This window comes from Chiroxiphia lanceolata, chromosome 11 (genome assembly GCF_009829145.1).
Source record: "Chiroxiphia lanceolata isolate bChiLan1 chromosome 11, bChiLan1.pri, whole genome shotgun sequence".
Lineage (NCBI taxonomy): Eukaryota > Metazoa > Chordata > Aves > Passeriformes > Pipridae > Chiroxiphia > Chiroxiphia lanceolata.
The window spans coordinates 10485244-10512210 of record NC_045647.1 but is presented as its reverse complement, the minus strand read 5'-3'; the positions used below and the strand labels follow the sequence as shown (position 1 = coordinate 10512210).

The 26967-nt window shown below is 40.0% G+C and overlaps 2 protein-coding genes across 2 annotated transcripts in view; one reads left to right on the top strand and one right to left on the bottom strand.

Annotated features, from left to right (window-relative positions):
- LOC116792495 (netrin-4-like) overlaps positions 1-11893 on the top strand; it is a 48064-nt gene extending 36171 nt beyond the window's left edge. The window contains exons 6-10 of the mRNA XM_032699474.1: positions 4507-4720; positions 5464-5600; positions 6579-6647; positions 7749-7919; positions 8022-11893. Of these exons, the coding sequence (XP_032555365.1) occupies positions 4507-4720; positions 5464-5600; positions 6579-6647; positions 7749-7919; positions 8022-8158 (728 nt within the window). The 3' untranslated portion in view covers positions 8159-11893. The remainder of the gene's footprint in view (positions 1-4506; positions 4721-5463; positions 5601-6578; positions 6648-7748; positions 7920-8021) is intronic.
- A 5084-nt stretch (positions 11894-16977) lies between these two features.
- Positions 16978-26838, bottom strand: CHCHD4 (coiled-coil-helix-coiled-coil-helix domain containing 4). The gene is made up of 3 exons (XM_032698675.1): positions 26682-26838; positions 24710-24808; positions 16978-18140 (listed from the first exon to the last, which is right to left on the bottom strand). Exons 1-3 carry the CDS (start codon positions 26701-26703, stop codon positions 17851-17853), a joined length of 411 nt encoding a protein of 136 aa, XP_032554566.1. The 5' UTR covers positions 26704-26838; the 3' UTR covers positions 16978-17850.
- Positions 26839-26967: the final 129 nt, after the last annotated feature.

Sequence of the window (26967 nt, the reverse complement as noted above, 5' to 3'; positions counted from 1 at the left end):
AGCAAAGTCTAGGTTCAGCTGTGACATCCCCCTCAGGCTCCCAGAAAGTTAACAGGACACTGCCCAGGCCCAGAAAGAGTCTTTAAGCATTAGTCATAATAATGAATAGCATTCTCTCTTAATCTGCTAGGAAAAAAAAAAAAAGTTGTATAACAATTGGATCTCCTGGCACTATCTAAACCACCCTTAGCTGACCTTCCAATGCGAGACTGCAAAGACATTCCCTTGGAAAAAAAAAAATCTGTTGAAGTTTGATATGTAAGTGTGAATCTGCTATTCTCTTTTGTCTGTAGAGGTGGCCTGCCTCTGATCCCTTTGCTTCTCCTGTTCCTAGCAGCTGAGATGAATGAGAGCTGGGTCATGTGCAGAGCCTTGTTTTGACACTGCTTAGATCTACATTAGAAAAAAAAGAAAAAGGCATGAAAAGAGCCCCAGAACAAGGCACACACCTGCCTATTATTGGGGTTGACAACACAGGATTAAGCAGTTTGGATATAGACTTGTATGGAAGCTTTGACTCAGAAGCCTAATCGTTTCCTAACCAATGGTTAGCAAAGCTGCTGTATCCTTGCCTCTTTCCTGTGGCTTATTCTGAGGCTTAAGGGATCCTTCTGAAATGGCACCATCTTTTGTACTCACCCTTTGCTTAGCTTAAAAATAATGCAGGCATGTAGACCCATTTAAAAGGGTCTCCAGGAAAACAAGCTTTTTTACTTGGAGAACAAGGGGTGAAAATTAAAATGTGCACAGATGCACATGCACGTACACATGGTCTGAAAGGCTCTGCTTCTCATCCTTTACTTCTGAGCAGAGGGAGTGAACTTTTAATTCTAATATCACAAAGGCCCCATCACATCTTGGTTCAGTCTGTCTTAATCAGCCCTGACCACACACAGAGCTGTCTATCTTATTTCCTTCATTTAAGAAAGAACATTGGCAGAATCAATCCCCACACCTGACTTGCTTTAAAAATTGCCTAAAAATGCTCTGAAGATACACATGTATATATATCAGATTCAAAAGGCCTTGCCTTTTTTTTTAATTTTGCCTGTTTTCTTTTTTATCAAATAGCCAGTGTCTGCTCATATCTTATGCATTATTATTAGACAAAGTTTAAGGCAAGATACCTCAAAGGCCATTGAATTACTTAAGCACCTGCTGTTTTCCTGTAAGTTGGGACCATATTGTTACAACCAATATTATATTTTACATCTGTGTCTAATTAAATGGAGAAGACAGCTGTGCTGAGGGCAGACAGATTTATTGAGGACTTGAGTGGAGGCTGCTGTATGAATTATTCATTTTTCATTATTTCTTGTCTCCTCCCTTTTACAGTACTTTTTGACAAAACAAACTTAGTATGGGAGTGAGACTAAAAGACCAGAGGATATGCTTTGTGACATTTTGTGACCAATACCCGATTCTGAAGTAAAATGATAAAATTTTTCACTATACTACTGTCAAGGGGAGAACCCAAATAAACCAGCCAACTCTGAGCCAGAACTGTCTGCACACCGTCCCTAACATAATTGATGATGCCTTTGACAAACAAGGCCATTGTCACGTCGGCTGGTGTTTTGTTAGACGGAGAGGCGGATGGAGAGAAAACTAGGGTTTGCCAAGAGAAAAGAAGAAAAAATCTGCAGGAAAAGTGTTGTCAAATATTGAAAAATGTAAAAGGGTGAGGTTTTGGCAACTTGCTTTTATGTTTCTTTAACTGTGAGGTTTCTTTGCAAATCCATGGTACTGTTAAGCAGATAAAACCCAGTCATCCACAGCTGCCCTTTCAGCATGTGACATGTGGGCTCTTATTTTAGGAGTTACCTTAGATGCACAACTGGGATTTTGGCTGTAATACTCTGGAAGCCAGACAATGTACCCACCCAAGCTGAAATGCTAAATAAACACAGACTGAGTAAAGCGTTTGCAAGCCACTTGTATAACTCATCTGAAAGTGTTGTACATGTATTGATTCAGCTTTCTGATCCACCAGAAGTTGTCCCAGTTTCTAACTGGAGAATATGCCCCACAGTTCATCTGGAAACATTAGGTTTTCTGAACTGTAGCCTCAAAATAAAAAAAGGCCCTTTTTTCCAACCTCCTCATCAGCTTTCACCAATGCTGTCAGTCACTGTGTTGTAATATTTTCCCTCAGGGACAGGATGGGAGTCAGTCTCATCTTCCTGAATCAGGATCCAGTCTCAGTTGGGGATAGGTAGTCTAATGATGTAAATGATTTACCCATCTGTTATGTGACTAACTGATGAAACCTGAAAACTAGAAATAAGATAGGAATAAAGATCCAGAAGTTCAAGAAATATAAGATGATTTAGGTGAAAACTCCACAGGTAGATGCTACATATAGAGATAGTACAGCAAAAACAAACCTGAATTCAAGCCAACCCAGATGTTGGCAAACTCTTAATCCTAGTGACTCAGACTTATCTGCAGTAAAGGAAGGGTATGTTTTCCCTCCTTATCCCCAGATCTACAGCATTCATTTTTTTCAGTGACTGACAAGCTAAATGTCTTTTTTTCTACAGTGATGTAGATGGCCCTGCAAAAATCAGGGGAAAAAAAAAATCAAATTTAGGGGCAAAAAACCATAACTTGCCTTTGAAACTGTCAGTGCTAATGAGCACTTCAGTGTTACACCTGCTCTCCAGAACTGACAGCACAAGCCCTGGGTTTGCTCCCCAAGTCAAGACTGCTTTGTGGCAAACAGGCGAGCTGCTGCCGTCCGCCAACCAGCTCATTGTGCTGAGCACACTGCCCACGACAGCACGCTTACTTTCTGTCCTTAGGCTATTGTGCCAGTGTCCCCTGAAAACAACAGACCAAGATCTGTCTACAGCAGTGTAATAACATTATTGAAGTTATTTGCATAAAGAACACAGGGCATGGGGGAAAAAATAACTGTACGGGTAAGCAGGTCACAAGAGAAATACAAAATTGCTCACCCTCTTTCTTGTATAATTTTCAAAAGATATTTTCTTAAGTATCAAATATGAGGTTGCAGATGAAAGTGAATTCTGTCCCTGCTACACTTTCAACTCACATACTTGTCCCTTCCCCTTGGAAAATGATGTGTGGAATCAGAGTGTTCATTTGGTCTCTTATCTGTGAGATCACGAAGAAAAGTAGTTTGATCAGAAGCCATGATGGGCAAACTTCAAAAGCTTTGGAGATCATGTTTGGTTCAGATAAGTATCCAAAACGCTGTCCCCTGATCCAAGCTATGTAAACATGTTGGATGTCCAACATTTAACTGAAAATCTCTGTTAAAGCGGGTCTTAGCCACTAGACTTTTATTTCTGCCCTCTTCCAGATGGATGAAGTAGTGATGCATTACCTTTTCAGTTTGTGCTACAAGCAAAAGCCAGGGCATGCTGCTTTGTTAATACAAAAAAGATCTGAAGTATGAAGGCCTGGAGTTCAGCTCTGTTGTCATTTTAATCAACTTGTTTGAATACCAGAAATGAGTAGGTTTGTTTATTGCTTGTATTTAACCTCCACAGAGCTCTTGGCACTAGGCTTGACCATCTCAGCTTCTGCCTTGATCAAGAGGAGTCAACTGTGCTGGCTTTGCAACACTCTCTGTGTATCACTCCCTGATGCTGCCACATCTGGAATGTCTGAATGGTGTGGAATAATGACAATTTATTGTCTGTGGAGGCAGAGTTGCCCACAGGAGCTGTAACTATCTGTTTTACTGCCAAGTTATCTTGAGTTGCCAGGCTGGTGCCAAACTGGCAACAGCGTTAGAAAGATTTGGGGGAGGTTTTCCTCATTTTTGCTCATCTTCAGCTACATGCAAAATAAGTTTAGCAAGTTTAGAGGTCTTCTCTAATTCTGTTTGCTTTCCCTGTAAAAAATCTGCTCATGTATTTGTAAAAAAAAAAATAAATTCATCAGCTTCTTTACACACATACAGTACTGCAGGGTGAGATGTGTCCCTTAAAACTCGCACTGTAGGAAATTTGTGCAGAAATCTTTGGAGGTAGAAATTGAAAATATGTTTCAGGTCATCTGAACCACCTCTATAAGCTGCATCTGCCCCAGAGGAAAGGGTAGTTTTGTGATCTCTGTGTTTACAGGAAAGGTGATGTAGGCAATACCTATAATTTTTTACCCTGTCTATGTTAGTGAATCTTTTTGCAAAACACTTTAAAAGTGAATGACCTTCAAGCCCCTTTAAAAATAAACACACAAGGGAGTCCTCCTGGTACCACTTCAAAACCCTGTATGGTCAAGGTTTGTGTAGCAGAGAAGAACTGACTTTCACACATAAATGCTCCCAGTTGTACTTGTTTTGCTGTGTTTAACAAGTTAAAAAGAAGCAAAAACAATATTGCAAACGTAGGCTGAAATGCAATGTTTACCAGTTCTGACTTAAAACTACTGAGCACAAGGAAGAGGGTAGAAGTTTATCAGCCTTGTGGAAATGCCACTTAACCAGATGACCCCTCGGCACAGGCTGTGACACCTCCTGCCCTGTCTCCACAGCCTGTGCCTGCCAGCCCACGGGTTCAGCCAACGCAACGTTCAGCAGCAGCTGGAGGTGCCACCCCCGGACGGGATTCTGCTACTGCAAACCCGGCGTGGCGGGTCCCAACTGCGACAGGTGCCTCGTGGGCTACTGGGGCTTCGGAGAAAACGGCTGTCGCCCCTGTGACTGCGCCAGAGACTGCGACCAGCACACTGGACACTGCTTCAACAGGTAAAGAAACCCTCCTTTGGGTTCTCTGTGAAATGAAGCGAAGACTAACAAATACTGCAGCAGTATTTGTTTGGAGGGTGCACGATCATTTGAAAAGGTGGCTGTAAATCATAAAAGGCTTCTTAGATGACATTGTGTGTCTGACACAACTAAGACCAGTGTATTATCCAAAGCAATCTTGAAATCATGACTCTTTGCAGTAAATAATAGGCAATTCCACAACTCCATGATATGTATACCATCTATAAATACACCTGTTTGCCTTGGAAATAGATGGAAGAGTCTGAAGATCTTGCCTCTCATCTGTGCCCAGGGTAAAACAAATGACAAAGTCTCCATCTTGTTTCTAGAGGCCAGGCATCTGTACCCCAGATGGGTATTAATCAGTACAGAAATCCTGTGATTTTTTTGAGCTACTGCAGTTCTACGGGTCCTACAGCTGTTGTCAGGTTCTTGTGACATCAAGTGGTCACTAACTTTGAGTTACATAATTCTCTAAAAACAAACAAAAGCAAAAAAGGCACACTTTATAGGTACTTTTAAAAATGCTAAGTCAGCAGTAGTAAGGCCTAAATAAAAGCCTAGGTCTTGTGATCTCTGTCTGGCATGAAGTCTTGCTCTTATTTGTGCTCCCAGTCTGAAGAAAGCAAGCTCATCTGTCTGGATACAGCCATGTGCTGCAAACACCTGCTTCCCACCCATGTCATGTCCTAACCAATTCTTCTGTTTTATGTGTCCCCCAGCTATGACAGTGAGCCATTCTTTAACATCCCCATTGGGGGACGAATCCCTGACCTTGTCCAAACACCAACCAATGAGAGCGAAGAGGAGTGGAAATGGAACGACCACGAGCAGGGATTTTCTGCACTGAGGCACCCAGGTACAGCCCAGAGTCTGGGAACATTTACTGACTTCACTCAGTGCCAGTTCTTTCTCCATCCTGACTCAAACCCACCCACTCATCTCCAGCTTGTCTGTTCCCCATCTGCTGGCAACCTACACTAATCTGAGTTTGTAGGCTATCATCACACTTGCATCATTATTTTCCAAACTAACTGTAGGATCCGAGTTTGGTTTTAGAAACCACTAAGTCACAAATAAGATTGTGTGGAAAAAATACTCTCCTTTTGTTGTCACAATTATAGCCATAATGCTTAGGATTTTATGCAGCTTCTTCTCAAGCATTTGGTTCCTGTTCAGAATTTCAAATGCTCTTTGTAAAGAGCTCGTGTCAGCCACCACTGAAATGCACCACCTCTAGGGTGGAACACAAGTGATTCCTCATGGCACAACAGCTCAGGAGAGAAAGTAAAGCAGACTGTATCCAGCTCATGTTACAAAGTAGGAATGAGGTGGCACCGTTAATACTTGAATAGTTCTCAGTTTTGCCTACCCTATAAAGATCAGCATTTACCATCAGCAGCAGCTTGGTAAGACCCAGAGGTAACAGCACCTACTGCATGGCTTGACTCTTCTGAGACAGATATTGCCCTAATACAGAAAGGATGAGCATTTCTTAGGTCATGGGATCAGACAAAGGTATCATTGCTTGCATGATTTACATCTGGATCTGATTCTTACAAATCTCTTCATCAGGATCAGTTTATTAACTGTACAATAGACCTCATGCATCTGCATTTTGCCTGACAGTACTGATAAGATTTCAGAATAATTATTGTATCATATAACAAGGAACACATTTGCAAATAACTGACCTCACTCTCAAACTTTCTCTTAAGGCCCATACAGATTATGGGAGCTATAGACACCTAACTTTATAACTGAGGATCATTTGCTCTTCTTTTCTCTCTCTCTTGGCTCTTCTCCAACCTTTTGTGTTCTGGTGTTTCCCTGCTAGAAAAGTGTGTGTGCAAAGAAAAGGTGCTTGGGAGCGTCGCTGACTTCTGCCAAATGAAATATGCTTATGGTAAGTGGGTAACATGCCCTCAAGGTATGATAATTTCACAATGTTCTCTCCGTGCATGTTTTTAGCCAATAGTTATGAAAAACAACAGGATTGGTTAAGTCATGATATGAGAGGTAGGATTTCTTCTGCCTTTTTCGTCTAGTGAGGTGTCCAACTTCTGATCAGAATTGAAAAGCATTTTTCATGCAAGGCTCCATGGTGTCTCCTTCCCAGCTGTCAGCTTCCCTCTACAGCAGGAGAGGTGCTCAGTGGAACAATTGTCCTCTACATCAAGAATAGATGATAAAAATCTCACATCTAAACTGCCATTGTTTTTGCACTCATTATGCAGTTTCAAATGGCCATGCTCATTTACCAAGAATGTACTTAATACTGTTGTTTATGAGCACCTGGTTCATGCCATCACAAGAAGAAAGAAAGGAAAGCTCTGGGATCCAAAGGTGTTATGTGCTTGTGCCATGACACAACAAAGTATGATTGTGGGGCTGATCTAGATGGGGCTGCCCTGCCAAAAAGTCATGGGATCCTATTAAATTAAAAGGAACAGAAATTTGTCACGGCAACCAGATGTTGGACCACAAAACAAAAATGCCTTTTCTGGTTTGTTGTGCAATCATGGAATTTTAGCCATGTGACATGCCTGCAAGTCTGATGGGAAACTTCCTGAGTTCCTTCCTGTAGAGTAGGTAGTCCCTTCCCACAGGACAAAATTTTTGAGAGGCCAGTGTTAAAGCTCAACAAGTTTTCAAACTGGAAAATATAATCAGTGCACTTAAAATCAGACTGGTAGCTGCTGACCTGGGTTTTTCACCCTTCCTTATGTATACATACAAGTGCTTTCCTATGATTTCCAAGTGTTTGACATCAGCCCATTAAAGATAGCTGCTAAATAACATGGTGAAAGGATGAGTTATCTACTCCAAAAGAAAAATCTAGTTTTCCTCCTCCAAATTTTTTTGTAAGAACCACAAGTGAAATGTGGTACAACTCAGAAATGTGGTACAACTGCAGTTTTGGGTCTTCTTTCAAGGTTTTAAAATTCTAACTTTTAGCAGAATAAACCAAAATTTAAAAAGTCATTGTTGATCTCCCTCTGGACAGTGATAAAAGCAAGAATCCTCTCTGCTCATGACAAAGGGACCCATGCAGAAGTTGTTGTGAAAGTGAAGAAGGTCCTGAAATCCGGCAAAGTGAAAATTGCTCGGAGCAACAGAAGCATTTACCCAGAATCCTGGACCAACAGGGGCTGCACATGTCCCATTCTCAACCCTGGTAAGGATAAAATGCTCACCAGGTGCTTTTCTTCCCCTGTAAACAGTGGTGACAATTCCTTATGAACATCAGACCATCTGCTTTTTTTTTCTTTTTAATTAGGTACTGACTACCTTATAGCAGGCCAGGAGGACTCTAGGACTGGCAAACTCCTTGTAAACATGAACAGCCTGGTGAAGCCCTGGAAGGCCCATTTGGGAAAACAAGTATCAGATATTCTTCGAACTGGGTGCAAATAATTTCTGCTTCAGAAGTTACAGCGCTGGACTTTGCCCTTTAGTAACACTGCAGTGAAAGGTGTAGTTAGTTCATGTGTTTCCACTCAACATGCTCCCAGCTGAAGTGATGAAAGCAGACTTGCCATCTCTTCTCCTTTCATATGCTTAGACAGGAAACTCAGGACATGACCACTTTTTTCAAAAAGTGCACAGCCTTATCATATAAAATTATTTAGTGCATCACACGTAGGTTACAGGTCAGTTCTTAACTTGAGCCTGATTCCTCCCAGAGAATCATTTTACAAGGCCAAACTAAAGACGTGGATTAGTGTTTCCATACTTCAGGTCAGAGTCTGACATTAATATGTGTAAACTGCTTACATAATGCATTCATTACTGGGATGTAGTTTTCTTTATAAGTGACCACTAAAAGGCAGCAATTTCTTTAAGCTTTACAAGTGGCATAATACTAAACAAGAATATCAAATAAACGTATTTAAAAGAGCTCAGACTGATTTAACATCAGACTGCAATTATGCCAATATAACAGGTTGCTTTCTAGAAGACAATATTATCCCTTTGCTGAACAGAAACCAACGTGATTTATCTTGGGACAATGTCCTTTACAGATGTGTATTTGCTATCACCAATGCTTAGTGCTGAGCTCTGCTGCAGAAACCACCTGGGTTCAAACTCTATTCCAAATCCAGCTCTTTGCTGTAGTACATTAGTCTGTAACACCACAAAGGTTTCACAGCAATTACCACAAAGAAAGCCTCAATGCTAGGAAGAAGTCAAAACACGTGAGGAACTAGCAGCTGCTCTAATGTTGAGATTGTAACACCACAAAAGTTACAAAGCAGGAGGTAAATGGATTGGCCGGTCCATGTATTAAATGAGGTAAATACAGTTCTGTGAGAGCAACCTGGCTATTCCAACTGTGCTCAAGACCACTGGCCTTTGATTGCACTTAGTGCTTTCTTTGTGCTTCATTTCTCTTGGTCACACTTCAGGCTAAGGTACTGAAGTTGTGCTTCCTTCCCATTGTGCCTGAGGATTATTTCTCCCTCCACAGAAGTACAGGAGTGGTAACATCTGCACTCCAGGTAAAATTAGTTCTGTTCTGCAAAAGTATTCTTTCTAAACCAATTTCACCTTACCCTATAGTAATCAAGAGGTAGCTACTTAAATCCTTCCCTAACACAATATTTTGAGGAAATTGTAGTTTAAAGACCTGTGTTTCCCCTGTTGAAGGACCCACAATGAAGTTTAAGGATTAAATGAAGCTGGTTGGAGCACGCTCTCTTCAAGCAAAGCAGAAATTACAATGAATCAATCTGTATTCTTTCAGGGGAGTTACACAGAAAAAGCAAGCACACATGCTACTTTTGCATATTTCAATTCCATGTTTATAATTTTTAATCCTCCTAGGTAAGAGAAGATATGATAATTTAGCACTGTCTGGTACATGGAGTATCTAGAAAACCTCAATACTAATGAAGAAAAATGGAAGTCCCAGCCTACAACTTAGAGCACCAGTTTGTTCTCCTTATTACTTGGAACCTGAAAAAAGAGCTTCTTTCATTCTCTTTATTGCTGGTTTTGGAAATGGATTATAAGCAGATATTTACAAAAGAAAAGCCCTACTTTCTTCCCCAACAGTGTATAAACAGTGTTTCTTCCTCCTTCCTTTTCAGGAAATTTCCCCTCCTCCATTCCTTTCCTTCTTTCACTTCATTATTTATTAGTTGTTACCTAAAGTGGTATCCAGCAGTGTGGCATCTCCAACAAGCCATTTAATTAATGCAATAAAACACTTTTTAACCAAGGAACTTGGCAGAATTTGAAATGTCAGTTTACTGAAATTAGCACAGCAACTGCTTTCTTTCCTGCCTCCAGAAATTGTCTCACAACAAAAAGACTGACTAGTTCTCTTTAAAATATCAATAAAGACATGAACATGAATTTTACAGTCTGTTCTCAAAGGGCCTCTCAAAATAAATGAAATTCAAGTGTGTTTAGAACTAAACTAAGGAATGTTCTTTTCAACAGAGGCCATGTTACCTGCAGGGGATCTTATTTAATGATGATGAGGATATCCCATGTTGCAAACTCTCCTATTCCACTTTTTGTGCCAGACTGGTGATTTTGTGGGGAGGGTAAACATCTGCACAGTTCCTCTCTGTGGATGAAAGTTATTTTCTGACATGGTCATTTACAAGCATTACTAGCTGCTGCTAGCAGAAATACTAACTGGAACAAGAATATTGATACCCTGGTGTGTTCTCTCAGGGCCTAGGATAACACAGTGATTAATGATTACTTAGTAGCCATTAATCACTGTTTGCATTTGTATGCAAACAAGATAGTAATCAATATATCCTATATTTCAGATATCTCAAAAGTAGGCAATATGTACACACTTTTCTCTAAAGCTGACTGCAAGTTGACTTTTTTATTGCTGTCGCTACTTCTGCTAATCAGGCACCTCTGAGTTCACAGAGAAGAAAAACAAAAGAACAAAGTTTCAACTCACACAGAGCTATTATGTGCAATCTTTGTTCTGCAGAGCTACAGTCCAGGGAGCCTGCCTAAAAATAAGAATCTAAATAGAAATGAACCACACAGATCAAATTATAACAGCTACTGCTTACAGAAGAGATGAGAAAGTTTAAATTGATCACTATTAGACATTGGAAAGGAAAAAAGTTACTTTCTGGTGTACTAGTACGTGAAGTGAAATGAAATTAGTATGAAACAGTTCAAGATGGCAACTGTCCTCCTGTAGAAGCTGTTATGTATTTCTCAGAACAAGCCAGCAAGTCATACATGGTAAATTAAAAGAACTACCATAGAAGGCATGGTACCCCTGTATCAAAAAAGATTGGATCTGTGTATACTATCCTTGTGATCCTCCCTGTGACTTTGTGTCTTAGGTGGCACAGTAATACAAAGAATACTAATGTGGAAAAAAGGATGAATTTGGTCAGTACAAAGTGGCTGGGTAGCTTCTTTTAAAATGTGTGAACTGGAGCCTGTCTTTAAGGAGGCCATATGAACCCTCTACAGCACCCTAACAGACAAGGTGGCTCACAACTATAGCAACCACATACCAAAAATGTGGTTGCAGCAATGATCTATCATTTGGAAATCTTGCAAAAGGATGAAATAAAAGCCTTTACTCACAAGACGAGGAGTCTGGAAAACTGAGGAAAGTTTCTTAAAAGGGCAGGTGATAGTTTGAAGCAGCAGGACATGTAACTGTTCAGAAAGCAGCAAACTCAGGATTGCAGAGGTCAGTGCAGCTCTCGGTAACAGCTGTGCAGCACATGTGTCCATGAATACGTGATCCTTCTGGCAATGTGGATCCTTGAAGCATCAAAGTAGTTCATTAAATGCTCATTGTGAGTGCTGAGCCCTAACTCCAACATACTGACATATTGCTAATAATGCTTCTCCAGCTTCTGCTCTGGGCAAGCAGCGAAGGAGAATGTACCTATGCACAACTTTTGTGCACTGCTCTTCCGAGAGGGACTCACTGCTATAAAGAGTAAGTTTTCTCTGTAGCATTTAGCATGTCTCATAATTTTTTTTTCATGCTGCTTGATGCAAGCTTCTTTTTAATTGATATAATTCACATGATGTGCTCCCTCAAGTCCCCCAGACCTGGAAAAGTTATTGTGTTCCTTGTTATGTGTTGTAGCACTTTTTATTTTTTAATTAAAACTTCCAATTAAAAATATTCAGATACTTAAACTGATGTGAGGTTTGGGATCTATTTTTATAATTTTAAACCATGCAATCCTCAAACCACATGTACATTAATTCAATAAACCACAAATACTCCAAACATCAGGGTCTTGCTTTGATAAGAGTTAGCAGTGTCAGGCAAATGGAGAAAACCATTTCTCTAATAAGGCAACCATAATACACCAGTTTTCCCCTGAGCACATTACCAAAAAGCATATATTTGCTATGAAAATGTGCACAGATGAAAAACACAAAACAAGTACAGTTAATTCTTGTAAATGGCATGTTAATAACTATTCCAACCCCAAACCTGCAAAATCTTACATGTAGGTATTGCAGGTGCTTAACTCCCATAAGAAATACACTTATGAAATTTTGCTGGTCTGAGATTTAATGAGGGCTACAAAAATATTTAACAGGTCCTAAAGCTGATTCTTTACAGAGCTGATTTGTGGGATGCAAGGCATGAAAACAGAAATGCATGACAGGCAGGTGGAACACGCCCCACCTATAAATGTTCAGGATTTAGGCAGACAGAAGTCTACTCGTGATGGTCTCCACACCTAAAATCAAGCCAGTATATTACTGAGACTTACCTTTGCAACTCTACATTATAGCTGCACGTCCCCTTTACACAGGTGCAAACTCTGCAAATTCTCACCTTAGCTCTGAAGTTCTATTGAGAAAACTCTACAATGAGTCTTCACTCTTCACACACTAATGACATAATAAATGTTGCCATTGTTCTTTTGTCTTGTGGCTGAGTGATGAGAAACATTCTGATGCACCACTTTCATATGCACAGGTCTGAGTTTTCAAAGAGAATTCCAATCCAGGAGTCTGTTCCTGGATATTGGCACTAGATAGCAGCTTTATGTCAGGTGTAGAGCTTTCATGGTCAGTAAGGTGGGACAATGTACAACACACATTCTGGTAGCCCAGATTCTCTGGCTCTTGGCTCTTCTGCATTTGAAAAATCCTGAGTCTAGCTTTGAAAATATTAACTCCAATTCTTCTGTATCATGGTCTTTATGAGAAAAATAACAAACACTGAGGATATTTCATTAATTAACTGTGCAGGTACCGCTCATAATAACATCTGTACACACTCCCAATATAAAACATAATGGTTATCAACTGCACTAATTCTAAATCAGCTGCTTCACACATAGCATGGGAAATGCTAACAAGCATGGGATCTGACTATTAAACTATGTCAACCTTTGCTTGTTCCACGCAGGGCCAAATTGGAAGACTGGATCCAACCTAGTCCATTAGTTTAGCTTCTTTAGGAGAGTGCAAGGAGAATGAAGAGATGGCCCCTTGAGCCAGGTAAGGGAACAGAGCCAATACCTGTAAGAAGGAATGTGATGGACTGTAGGGGAAAAGGAAGCAATACAGTATTTGGGGATGCATGAGAAGGGGACAAAAGAGAAAGTAAAAAGAGCAGTGTGGAGGCAGGAACACTCATAACAGCAGGAAAAAGGTCAGGAACTACAGATGTAGAAATCAAACACCCCTCTCCCATACAGCATCCTATGAAGGGAACGAGTGCAGTGTGAGGGGATGCTTTCACCTTCTTAGGAAGTGTAAGGAACTTGTAATGTTCAGAAACAAACAACTGAACCTGTCACCAGATCTGGTACAACAAATCCTATGTCCACGTACCCTTCACATCAGTATTCATCATCTGGGCTAATCTGCACTGTGCCATCACCACAAATCCTCCTGTGCTCTTTGTTTTGGCTATAGTAGGGCCTTCCTGAGCTGTCAGCTCACAGATCATCAATACCAATTGGTAATAAGTCATTTGTAGAAACAAATACATTGGTGTGAAATTCATTGCTTCAATGTAACTTCTCCACTCTTCCTCTGCTGAGTGGGTCTTCTCTCAAGTTCCAGTATCACTAACAAAACGTCAGCTCCAGAGGGGTTAAGAGCAGTTGTAAAACAACTGCAGAAAGTTCAACAAAATAAAATCATGTACAATGAAGAGAGTTGACTAAGAATAAATGACAAACTGTTGGTAGCTTCTCTACTCTGTCCCACACTAACACTGCTAGAACTTTAATGAGTTAAAACAAGAGTCTAAGAAGCATACATAATCCTTTTTTTACTTCCCTAAGAATGGGAAAGTAGGTTCATTGACGTGTGATCAGATAAGTGCCTCAGATGAACAGGAGACATCGCTGTCAGGTTTAACAAGGGCATTCTCAGTCAGAACTGCATAGGATATAGATCTTGTTTCCAACATAGCCCTGCCAGATCCCCAGATCTAATGATCCTTAGAATGAACTGCAAGATGTCTCCCTCTAGCCACCACTGCGTTCATCATTCCTGTTGCAGGGAGGAAGGAAAAAAAAGGTTATTTTCGCATCTGAAGCAAGTTCGTATCTCTAGGAAAGTTACAACATACAAGCTCAAGTCAGGACTCTGAAATCTACTTAGGTTGTACTGCACAGAATAGCAGAACAAATTAATTAGTAACTTCTACTTCTGAAAATGCAAATTAATCTAATTTTAACTAATTTTCAGTACTTGTTCATATTTTAGAGTACATTTTATGTTAAAAGAATCACCTAGAAGAGAGACGTTTTAGAGGTAATTGTTATCTGCATCAGGAGATGTGATACATGCACCACTGATTTAAGTTTAAGTGGATTGCAGGTACAAGCCCATCCTTACAAGCAAATTATCACAAATGATATATGAATTTGTGGCCTGCATCAAGCAGGGAATTCCAGCCAGCTGATAACAGTCCTATCCAGCCTCCAAAACCACAGCTTGTTTCACCACTGCACCAGAATGACAATGGTGTGCAAAAACTGAAGGAGAATGGTTAAAACTGAAAAACTGAATTATTACATCGCAATATGGTAGTACATCTAGAACTGTTTAATGTATTATTAACAGTTCCTTTTAGCTAAACTTTAATAAACGTTTAACCACATTCAGCACATCAGCTTTTATAGGACAGATCAAATAAAAGGCACAGAATTAAATAAAGAGCAATTCTTTCCTAATGAAGCTTCTCTTCTCCCCTGCAATGACTACTTTTGACTTGACACAGTAGCACCCATGACTTGACAACAGTACCTGATAACACCATGTATAAAATTATTACAAAACAACTCCACCAACACAATTGCTCAAAAACATTTGAATCTACTACTCTCTTTCCAAGAATCAGTAGCTCAGTGATGGCAGACAGAGAACTAAGACATTATTAATACAATATATAAATATGAAATAAGAAACACATTAGAACAAGACCGCAATATGCAGCTCTAAGTTCTGTTATCCACAAAATAAAAATGCAACTTTTTATCATCTGCTTATTTCACAAGTTTGTCACATGTTGCCAAGGATCATTTTATCATCTTAATTATATATTAAAAGAACCACTGGTTGATTTGAGCATGCAATTATAAGAGAAAAATCATGCAAATAAAGCAATGCTGGGAAACAGAAACAGGAGTTACATTATCTATACACTGACAACTGCATTAGTTTATATACTAAAAAAAAAATTCAACAAAGAACTCTTCAGGATCAGAGCTATAACTTCCTTTCTCAAAACACTTTAAATACATTACATAGTGTTTTTCAGTTTCTGATGTAAGGCCCTCACACATATTTCACATTTGTACTGTATGTAGCACAACAGGTTACCAAGCCACAGCAGTCAAAAAAAAGCAAATCCATCCTAAATACACCTTCAAACATGTCAGATTTTATGCTGCAGTTCCTTCTGTCAGTTTTAGGTTCAGGTCCCTACTTACTGTAGTCCAAGATTCTTGCATTTTACATTTTGTACACAGATGCTACAAATACTGTTACAGAGGATAAATCCAAACCCTGTGGAACACAGAGGCAACGTGGGAAAGAAAAGCACAGCAAAAAAGAAAGAGGAGGTAAAGAGGAGGTAACCCCTTGTTAGAACAGAGTACCCCTTCACAAACAGCTCTGGCTTCCTCACAAAGAATGCACTGGATTTCCATTTGAACAACCAAAAGCTTGGGTGCATGTGATTTTTTTTTCATTTGGTGCCCAGTGTTTATCTATTGCCTAAGATTCCATTTTCCTGGTCCAACTCCCTAAGTGCCAAAGTTTATCTCTGCTGCTTTTGTGCCTATTTACTCAGGTTAACTTGGCATTTGGCTTCCTACGCCTGAGAGAGTCACACTGAGAAGTTCTGTGACACTTTGTTTCTTTGAAAAGCAAAGAGATGCCAAGAGTACCTGCTATCTCTGCCCTCAGAACTGAGTATTTGTCAGCTGCTCAACTGCCCACAATTTTTTTGGAAGATCCAACAGCTGCAATACAAACAGCTCAAACACACTGTAAAACTTAACAGAAATTCCCCTCAAATATTCAGAAACATCAACAGTAGCACCAAAATAACTTATGCAAAGAAGATACCAAAAAGCTGCATGGAAGTACTGTTGCTGAGCACTTCAGACTGCTGCCCACAGAGACAGGCAAGTGTTTAAACGCTGCTGGACTGACTGGGCTGCATTATTGACACTACAACTGTTTATGCTTTGGTTGAGGTAACCAACACATAAGGAGAGGAAAAAAAAAACAAAACCAAAGCAAACAACTTTGTAATGAACAGCTGCTGAAGCCAAAGGTACAATTTCTTTCACAAAACAATTCTCACAGGCCATGTTTTGCTAGGAAAGACAAACAGTGTAGTATTCCCTTATCCACAGATATTAAACTGTAGTGAATTACTATTAAATTATTTGTACTTTTTAAGTAATTTTCAAATCTTTTAATAGCAGTTCAGGTTCTCTGTAGTGCTGGTTCATAATCCAGTCTAATACAACTACTGAAAATGCTTAAATGCTTTAGGTTTTTTATGCCTTCCTGACTGAGGGTGAGCAGAAAAGAATGAGACAAGAATAAAAATCTGACAAGCTGGAGCAACTGATCTGTACAACCCACAAACTGATTCAAAGTCTGCTTACAGCACAGAACAGTTCTCAAAAACAAACAAACAAAACCCCCAAACCAAAAATTACAACAACTCGCCCCAAAACAAAAAAACAAACAAAAAGATCCCACAAAGACACAGGAGCTTCCAATGAAGGTAAAAAGTATTTGCTTTTTAATATGCATTTAAGTCACAGTATCTATTTTGAGATCATTACACCAGGTAACAATTTATTGTATTCTCAAAGTATTTTACAAGTGCCCATCTATACACTGAAGGAGCAGGTACTGAAGAAACCCAAACCTTGTGGTTTCAGAGCAAAAATAAAGCTAGTGACCAACATTCTTTCCATTCATCTTTATCATCAGTTGCACAACACACTATTTTTAAAAAAGCAAAACCCATCACAGTAAGTAAATCAAATCAAAGATGTGCATTTCAACATTTTTCTGGCAGTCCTGATCTGATGCCAGTACTAAAATGCAACCATAATCTAGTTAGGACCATTTGAAATTATTTGAGAAATTCTGGATTTATGCCATTTTCAATGTCCTGTATCACTCTGGTAAAAAATAAAAACTAAACAGTTCTTTAAAGAAAAACAATCATTTAATGCAGTTTCTGTTGATGGAACAGAATACATTCAAAAAGAGCAGCTATTGATCAGAACATACTGAAATGAAGACAGACCTGGTGTACCAGTGGAAATTTAGCTGAAAGCTATGTATTTCAAGACATTATTCAAGTCAAAACTCAAGGAAAACTTGAGGGTAAAAAACAGCTGTTAAAGTATTAAGTGTGTCTGATAGCAGGTTACACAGTACATACACACACTCATTCCTTCTGCAGTATTTATTTGCAAGGCTGTAGCTCTGAGATTTCTCCTTCGCCAATAAATTATTTACTATGATACAGTGCACAGAACATGGTGAAACATTTCCTCACTACTCAGGAGACAGACACACTGCAAAAGTCCATGTCTCTGAACATGAGAAACGGAGACGAGAGCCTCCTTGCATCTTCATTAGCTAGATCCCTTCTCCTCTTTGGCAGCAGAGGCCTCCACAGAAGCAGCTTCCAAATCTTTGCTGGACTTCTCTTCATTTTCATCCTCTTGAGGGTAAAGATCTGGGTATTTTTGCATGCATTCCTGCATGGCACGGAATTGGTCCACACAGTCTGATCCCTTTATTTCTTCTGTGCTATAGTGGAAACAAGAAAAGGCTGACTTGAACTGTTCCCCACAGGGACCACTAGCCATTCCACCCAGACACGGGCAATTCCAGTTGATATCTCCATTGGGCAATATCAATCCTGAACAAACAAGAGAGAAGAAAAGTTAAGCGCTCCTTCCAAAAATTGATTTAATTCAGTGACAGCTTCTAGGCTGCAGGTGAACTGAAGTACTAATAATGCCACATTAGCTGTGTAGCTTTAAGCGTGGTAAACACCTTTCACTTCCCGGCCAGTCTGTTTCTCTCTCTGATCTGTATAATCCTTTAATAAGCACAAGTGAAATTAGTTCTCTATCCATCTCTGAATTCAGTCTCTCTCTAGACTACAGGCCACTGAGACTGTTCTAAGGGAGCTACAAAACACAAAGAAGTCAAGTCAATCCACCTCGTCAGACTCTGTCAGGGAACAATAGAAAGCATTAAAATCATGTCATACAAGTAATAAGAATTTAAATTAAGGCTAGAAATCTTTTAAATCAAATTGAATGGATGATTTTTTCTTTGTTTTTAACGAACTCTGAAATACTAACCCACAATTTTCCCCCTTCAAGTTTGAACTGGAAGCCCACAATTACAACAATAAAAATCAGTATATCTGTAAAACACAGATTAAATCACGTGCCACAGAACACAAGGAACAGAGAACAGAGCATGCCAGCCTGTCTGCTTGCCAGAAAACAAATTGTACTTTAGATCACAACTGAAAGGGAATTAAGATTTACTTAAGACTCTAAACTGGAACAGCTTCTGCTCTGGAACAGTTAAAGCCACCATAGAAATACTTCACTGATGGAATGGCAAGGTGAAGATTTAAGGGTCTAGGTTCTTTTAGATATCAACTGATTTGCACAATGAAGGTCAAGAGCAAGCCAGAGAACTTCTTTTCTCTAAGTTTTAGAAATTCAATATAACACAGTTGGTCATGGGGGCTTCTAGAGTCTTTAACAGATTTCTTTAAGGCAATACATCTCCATTTTCTTTCTCTATCTTGTATGAACACACATGCAGGTACGTTCATCTATGAAGAACAAGAGCAATACTGTGCTGTGATCCAAGCTGGTTTCTGCTCCATTTGAACAGTTTGCTCTCCTCCTCTTTAGTAGACTTTCCTAACTTCATCTCCAGGTTGAGTTTCTGCAGAAGCAGACAGCATGTGCATAAATTTGAAGTTTAAGCACTTTCCCTATAGAAGAGGGCATTAAAATACCACTGGCAGAGCATTAATTCTGATTGAAACATGAAATCATATTTAGGGCCTGATAAAACTTAATGTTACCTAAAATACTGCCATGGAACGCAAGAAACCAGTTTATTGCCTTTGTCCCGTGGGATCATGAAGTTCCAGTTTTTCTCCCAGGTGCAACTCCTTGGACACCAGGCTGCAATATCATGAATCTTAGACTGGTACAGCAAAAGCAGCTCAATCATTTATTGCTACATTAGAAGGAATATTTTACTCTGATTTGCAGTGGATCAACGATGTGCTTTAACTCAGCCAATGCAGTTCAGCAGAAAATTACACTGAGTCAGTCAAATCTCGGTGTTGCTCAGACTTGTTTTTCATTACAGAAAGTAAAAACCTCCTTAGTGTGATTTAGTCAACTACAGTAATATCGACTTTTTTTCAGAGATCATGCTTTATTTGGCAAGAGAGTTTTGTAAAGTATCTCTAATAATCACTTTACTGAGAAGATAAAACCTAGTCCAGTGCAGCAGGGCATCTCTAGCTGCCTGGAGGAAAAGCAGCACTTCTGAGACAAGAAAATGGGTGGCTGGTGCCAGATTCCTCATTGCCAAAGACTACATAAAGCAGAAAGAAGTTAACCATACAGTACAACTTGCTTTGTTAACTAGATTTTGAAATCCTATATGCCTCCCTGCTAACATCAACCAGTCATTTTAAAGTCATTTTTATAATACTTTGAAAAGACAAAAATACACGAAGTTTTGAAATGTTCCTGAAGACACTACAGCAATAAAATGACTGTAATATAATTCTCTTAAAATAGTTTTCTCCTTTTAGAACCAGAACTGCCTCGTAAGCATGCAAATTTTAACAATATAAGAGTTATCCCATAAACAATACATCCTACGATGTCACAAGAGCATTGACTTTGATCACTGAAATAGCATCAGTTTCAGATGTTATATGCACAGAAATCATGCTTTAAAAAAACCAAAGCAAAAATACAGATGAATAAGGGAAGCATTTCCTCATTGACAATCACAGCAGAGTTCACACGTCAATGAGTAAGTGTATCAGCCAGCTTAGAGCACAATTAAATCGGAAACAGATTTCAGCCGCCGCTCTCCCTGAATCACAAGCCTGCAATAGGCAGGATTACTATTTTAAAGTAAAACTGAATTGAAATTTGTTTCAAATGCAACCTGAACCTCACTGATTCAGTGGGTTGTAATCTACTTGAGCCTGCACCTGAGGAAGAAAAAACAACGCTGTTTACACCACAGCAGATCCAGGTTTGTGTTAACAATCAATTGCTGACATCACACAGTCTAATCCCTCGTGGCTCATGGAATCTGTTAATATCGTGGATGGAGGCAGGTCCATCTGCATCTTTGTCAACACTTGTCTTTGGACTTGCTGTAATGAAGTCCCACTGTTGTTCTGAGAAAAGTTTCTTTCCTGTTATATGACAAACATTTCAGTAACAAGTTTATCTGCCAGTGATTCACAGTATAAGATGACACACACATGGGAAGCAGGAATGAAAGGGACATCACCAGTCACAAAAACGGTCCGGTACATCTGATCACTCATCAAGTTATTTCTTAAAAGAAATAACTTCATCACTCCTCTGCAGAAACCACATTAAAACTGCCTCTAAAATAAGATGACAGGAACAAGCCTGGAAAAACAGAAGGGAAAGACCAGCAATAATCTGTGCCTGAGGTCCAATTCCACAAGTGCTTTTAGCCAACTTTCCCATCATAGCTGTAATGCTAATAAAAATTACTTTGCATGCATAAAACTCATCAGTGCCTTCTTCATATAAGTTTAATAAGAAATTATTCTAACTTATGGCAGCAAAGATCTCAGAGAAAACAGGGATCTTTCATGTTTAAATTCCACCATCTGCAACACACAGGACTAGAAATGAGCTTTACAGTAAGAATTCTGCAGTTATTTCAAAACTGCTGCAGTGAATTCTTAATTTGTTTTCATCAGCCACAGCTGTCAAGAGGCACATCCAGTAAACTGTGAGCTACACTGCAATATGACATGCTAACTTTAACTTTTGTCTGGTTTGCCTGCCTTTCCATTTCACATGGCTTCTTTAATTTCAGTGTTTTTGATTTAAAGCAAGTCATTAACATTTTGCTTACCAAAATCTCCTAAGTGATACAACAACAAAAAATATTGATAGAAATAAGAATACTACACAAATTTATTTTCTCCCAAGGGAAACACAACTCAGGTTTTCCTGAATGATCTACTGACTCAAGCACACTGCTCAAAGACTAATGTATGTTAATATCTGGGGCACAACGAGAACTTAAAAAAAATACCAAACTACATGTTTATCTTAAATATGAAAAAGGCCACTACAAAACCCCAAAACTTTAAACAAAAGTTTCAGATGTATTAGAAAACAATGCAGATTATGGTGGATCTGTATAATGAATCTATTCTTTCCTAGATATGACTGGTCTGTATAGCACAGCAGAAAAGATGAGAAGAGTCATTCCAGTTAATTATACAACAGAATTTGAACACTGGAAACCAAGTCTTCTCTTCACAGCAGAAGCTAAATCAGAAAAGCCTGCACATTATGTCATGTACAGCAAATCTCTTTCCAATTTTCACTTAAATAAAAGCCACGCAAGCCACAGCTGCTGCACTTCAACATATTCCAAACCATTCTGCCCACAAGTTTCACTCCCATTAGATGCAGCTACATTCTGTGACATGTCAATTGTTTCTCTGTTCTGATCTAATGCACTGTAGCCCTCGGTCGCTCAAGTGAGTTTTCAAAGAACCTGTAAAACACGGCAGTAACTTACCACATGCTAAAAAACCCTCAACAAACTAACAAACAAAACCCAACAACAACATGCCCTCCCCAAGCTTATTAACAGAATTTAAATATAGTTCAGTTTGTTATTGTGAATCCCACAGACACACATTGTCACTGTAAGGTGTCCCTGACGTAACAACCTTCTGGCTTTCTGCCTTTTCTTCTCTGCTCTACTGCTGAGGAAGCAAGTGACCTAACCTGCTATAAATGCAGGACTGCTAGGAAAAAAAACCCCTCTCCTCCTCACCACAGCCTTTCCATATCCAGCAAAATACACATAAAAGGAATCGATGAGTATGGCATTCAAAGAAAAAGGAAGTGGCTCTTTTAATTTTGACTAGTTTATTACCCAATTATATGGCACAAGACTATTTACTTGGGGTATGTGCACAACTAGGAAAAGAGTCATTTAGGGCAGACAGGAGACAGAACAAAAAAAAAAAACCTCTTCAGATGTACAAAGAGAATTGTTTGCTATGTTCACATTCCAAATTTTGGTAGTATGTCTGCCATTATGCTTTGTCTATGATGTCCACTGGAGATAAACACCCTTCCCTTTCCTCTTAAAAGACAGTGTCAAAACCAGACGTTTAGTTGTAAGGCCAATATGAATCCATGTGCTGCAGCATGAATGTACTTAGCTAAAGAGGAGGCCACTTTGTTTAGCTGTACACCACATAAAGTGACTGAACAGTAACAGTAAAATCTCCAAGGGTTTGTATGTTCTCCAGATGTGATATCTAGAAAAAGTAGCTTTGCTTTATTTTTCAAGCAGTCTCCAGTTTTTCAGAGGAAACAGAAAGCCGCAGAAAAGGAATGGGGAACTTAATTCTACCATCTGATCATTAGAGGCTGCTAACTCTTCACTTTGGACCAATACTGGATTTCAGATTTGCCTGAGACAGGAATTAAAAACTCAGATTTTGTTTCATTTCCACATGTAATACTGACAGGAACAAGTACTCCTCAAAATGAGCTCTCCTCAGAAACTGTTTGCCAGCTAAGGATGAACTGCTTTAGGTGTATCAGTTTTAGGTTCCATCTTCCATTTTAGTCAAGGCAGTAACAGATACAAGTGTCACACTGATTTTATTGCCTGCAGGGGTCTTCAGCCAAAATCTTTAGGGGCTGAAGCACCATTCCCATGGTGAAGGTGATGACAAACACCAAAGCATAGACTGCTTCCACCAAATAGGTAGTTTGGGTATTGGGTCTTAGCCAGCAAAGCAACCTATCTGAAAACACAAGGTAGGATTCCTGACAGATACTAAAATGAAGTTTTTAAATAGCCTTCTGCAACTGAATTTCTCTCATTGTTCTCATTTGGGTCACTATAACACTGAACAGACTAATCGCTGCTGATAAGCAAAACTTTTAGTTATATAATTGACTACATACAGTTGTAAGGAGGCCAAAATAGGTAGATAAATGCAAAATCACTTCACCACAAATCTATGTAGAAAAAAAGGTATTTTAATGACTCAGGAAGATGTGATTGAAATTACACTACATACTATATGAGCTAACAGAAACCCTGTGTGCTCCAGCTGCTAAACTGTGCTTAAATGCTGCCCTCTAAAGGTCTCAGAGCCACTGGCATAACTTCCACTTCCTAACAAAATTTCAAGAAGAGTGAAGAATTTACTTCAATCTCAGTGAGGCTGAAACCAATGAAATCACCTCACACAAAATGAAGAGGCTAAAAGACCTTCAAACAGAGACAATTAGAAAAAAAATAATCTAAATTCGCAGATGTTCATGATAATTATTAACCTAGGGCAAGATTATATAATCATCATGATAGGAAGATTATATCATTTACCCATTAGAAACAATCTAAAATAAACTCTGTGCAACCAGACTATGATGAGTCTTGGTCTCAGAAGTATTCTGCTCTCTTAAATCTTTATTTGCAGGTTAGACCTACTTCATGTAAGACCTGCAATCTTCACTGAAAACTTCCATCTTTTCAAGGCAAGATTATTACAGTTGAAAACTCAGTAATTTGAACTTACCTGTTATGTACCATTGAAAGACATTACTACTAATTATTGATTATACTGCTATGAGTATAGTACAGTACTAGCCAGACATAACTGGCCTAAAATCAGATATCCAGAGATCACCAAATTACACAATTTCAGGGGCAAACAGGCAGGTGAGCAACTCACATCAATGACAGTGGTACGTAACTCACTCCAGTTTCTCTAAAAATTGTGTGGTGTCATTGAAAGTAGTGAAAAAATACTATCATTTCTACTGATTCAGCTCTAACTTTGTTAATAAAAGAATAAAAGGAAAAGGTTTTTCTGGATATCCCTGGCTAATAACCAAGACTAAAAGCCATCAAGTGATTATTTGAACAGGCCACTGCAAAAAAATCATTATAAGTGTAGGAAAAAAAACACTGTAAGGAAAGCATGTCATTTGTGATGCCCTATTTGGCAGTTAAAATTACCAAAAGTTTGGGTGTTCATGTGCTGCATAATCAGCTGCCCTCAGTGCTTAACAATTAATAATTTTTACCTAATTCATTTAAGGTTTGTTTTCTTTTATTGGTTTTACATGTGATGTACCACTCTTTACTTCCATTCTTCTCCTCACTACTGACCTTGTTCTTCATAAGGGTCATCTGGGTCATCTGCAACCAGCTCAGCACTGCTCGGTGTCTCATGGTCCTCCTTGGTTGCAAATATAATTCTGTCTTTTCCTACCACACAGGAAACAAGAAGTTCAGATAAATCTGAGACAGAACGAGAGTCATTTACAAAATGGCCACGAGGTAATGAGATACTCATCGTGATGCACTAATGTTAGTGGTGACTGAATTCTGTTGTACTTAACCATCATCTTCAACTATTGGCTCAGTGGAACTCATACACACTGAAATTCTATTCTAAAGTTCCAGTTTTCACAGCAATGTCCTGTAATGGCTGCAGATCACAGTACAGTTCACTGAACTTCGAAATTAAAAAGCTGTTTCAAAACAAGCTCGAACTACCCTGTTACCAGTACTAACACAGATGAAGGAGTTAGACTAAAAAAAAAAGAGTGAAAGAAAAAAACCACACTAAATAACTGTTCAATAGGATACTTATTAATAACAGTGCTCTTCATTAAAGACTAGTGTAATATTTTACAGTAATCACCTGAATTAAATATTGAAGAGAACCATCAAGGTGTAGAACTAACTATACTGACAGGTGCTGTGAACATTCCCAAGGACAGAAACCCAAAAGAGAATATTTCCTGCTCTTGGGCCACTCTTGATTTAACCAAAAAGTTCCATTGCGGGGTGGGGAGGCTTGGCTGGAAACCTGAGTGGTTTTCTAACAACTCTGTAAAACTGTAACAGGCACTCCAAGGCAGGCACAAGCAGAAAAGAACAGCTACCTGAAACTCTTCTCAACGCCCAACTGAGTGTTCATTGAACAGAAAAAAATGGTAAAGTCCCCGAGAATTCTCCCAATTCATAAAGTCACTACAGTGACTCGGCGTATTAGAAATTAGGATCTTCTGGCCCCTCCATGTGACCTCAGCCAGCAGAGGTTCATTAACTTCCTTTACTTTGCTCAGTAACCAACATGCATTTGAACATGTCTGAGAAACAAATACCTCGAAAACCTTTTAAAAAGGGAAACAGCATTCTGGTAACTCTACATTGTACTCCAGCAAACTTTAAAATATGGAATGTTAACTTACATAAATGGAACTAGAAACAAGTGAACTCTAACCCCTGTTCACTGTAATTTTGTAGGGTTGCATAAGGCAGCTTACAGATCTCGAAAAACTAAATAAAGGACAGCATAAAGCATAAAAGAGGTCCAGAGGTTATGACTGCCTCACCGCGGTTTATAACCAGCATTCATTGTGCAAAAGTCTGTAACTTAAAAATGGCATTTAGAACTACAGAACGGCTTTGGTTTTGGTTTGTTGGTTTTTTTTCTTTTTTTTTTCATTTTGAAAGTTTACATTTATCCACTTTGCATTACTTAAGAGGTCAGGGATATATACACACACACACACATATATATATATGGATATATACATATATATTTATATATATACAGAAACATATATGTAGATATATATCTCCCATTGCAAGAAGTGGTCCAGCCCTAAAAATACCACAACCCGAACAACACGGTAGAGAGACATAAAGCTCGCGCTCTGCCCCCCCCCCCCCGTCCATCTACCGCGTTTTCCTTAAAAAGGCAAAACGCGACACCTCTGGCCACTAAGCTACGCCAAAAGAAGTAACTTTAACCCCCGCGGGCGGGTGCCATTGCAGGACAGGGAGCCGCCCGCCCTCCGCAGCAAAACACGGTCCCTGCGGGGCTCTCCCGCCGCGCTCCGGCCCTTCCCAGCCCGCGCCCGGGGCTCGGCGCCCTCCCCGCCTCATGGCCCCGCCGCGCTTCCCGCCCTCCGCCAGGGGCAGGCCGGCTCGCGCGCCTCTTCCCCCCTCCGGCTGCGCCTTCCCCTCACGAACGGGCGGTCACCCCTCGGTGCCCCCACCCTGCCCCGGCCGCCTCAGGGCGAGCCCGTCCCGGCGGGGTGACATTGAGGAGGACACGCGGGCGCACCTTCCTGCCTGCAGTAGGACATGGCGGAGCCGGCCGGTGCCTCCCCCCGCAGCGCGCCGCGCACTGGCCCCGCCGCTCCGCCGCTCCAGCACGGCCCGCACCGCTCCGGGCAGCGCCGCTCCACGCCGCGACCTCCCGCCTCCGGAAGCGCCTTCGCTGCCCGCCGGCGGCCGCTGACGCACCTCCTGAGGAGGGAGCAGCGGCTCCGCCAGGCCCGGCCCCGCCGCACTACAGCTCCCGCCCGCCCCGCGGGAGGAAGGCAGGGAGAGGGGCAGGGAGAGAGGAA

What these genes read in the sequence shown, in the direction of transcription:
- CHCHD4 (XM_032698675.1), bottom strand. Translation starts at nt 26,703, where the DNA reads ATGTCCTACTGCAGGCAGGAAG. An exon ending in GTCCTACTGCAGGCAGGAAG is followed by an intron (nt 24,809 to 26,681) that starts GTGCGCCCGCGT and finishes CCTGTGTGGTAG; the next exon opens with GAAAAGACAGAATTATATTT. An exon ending in TGACCCTTATGAAGAACAAG is followed by an intron (nt 18,141 to 24,709) that starts GTCAGTAGTGAG and finishes TTGTTTGTTCAG; the next exon opens with GATTGATATTGCCCAATGGA.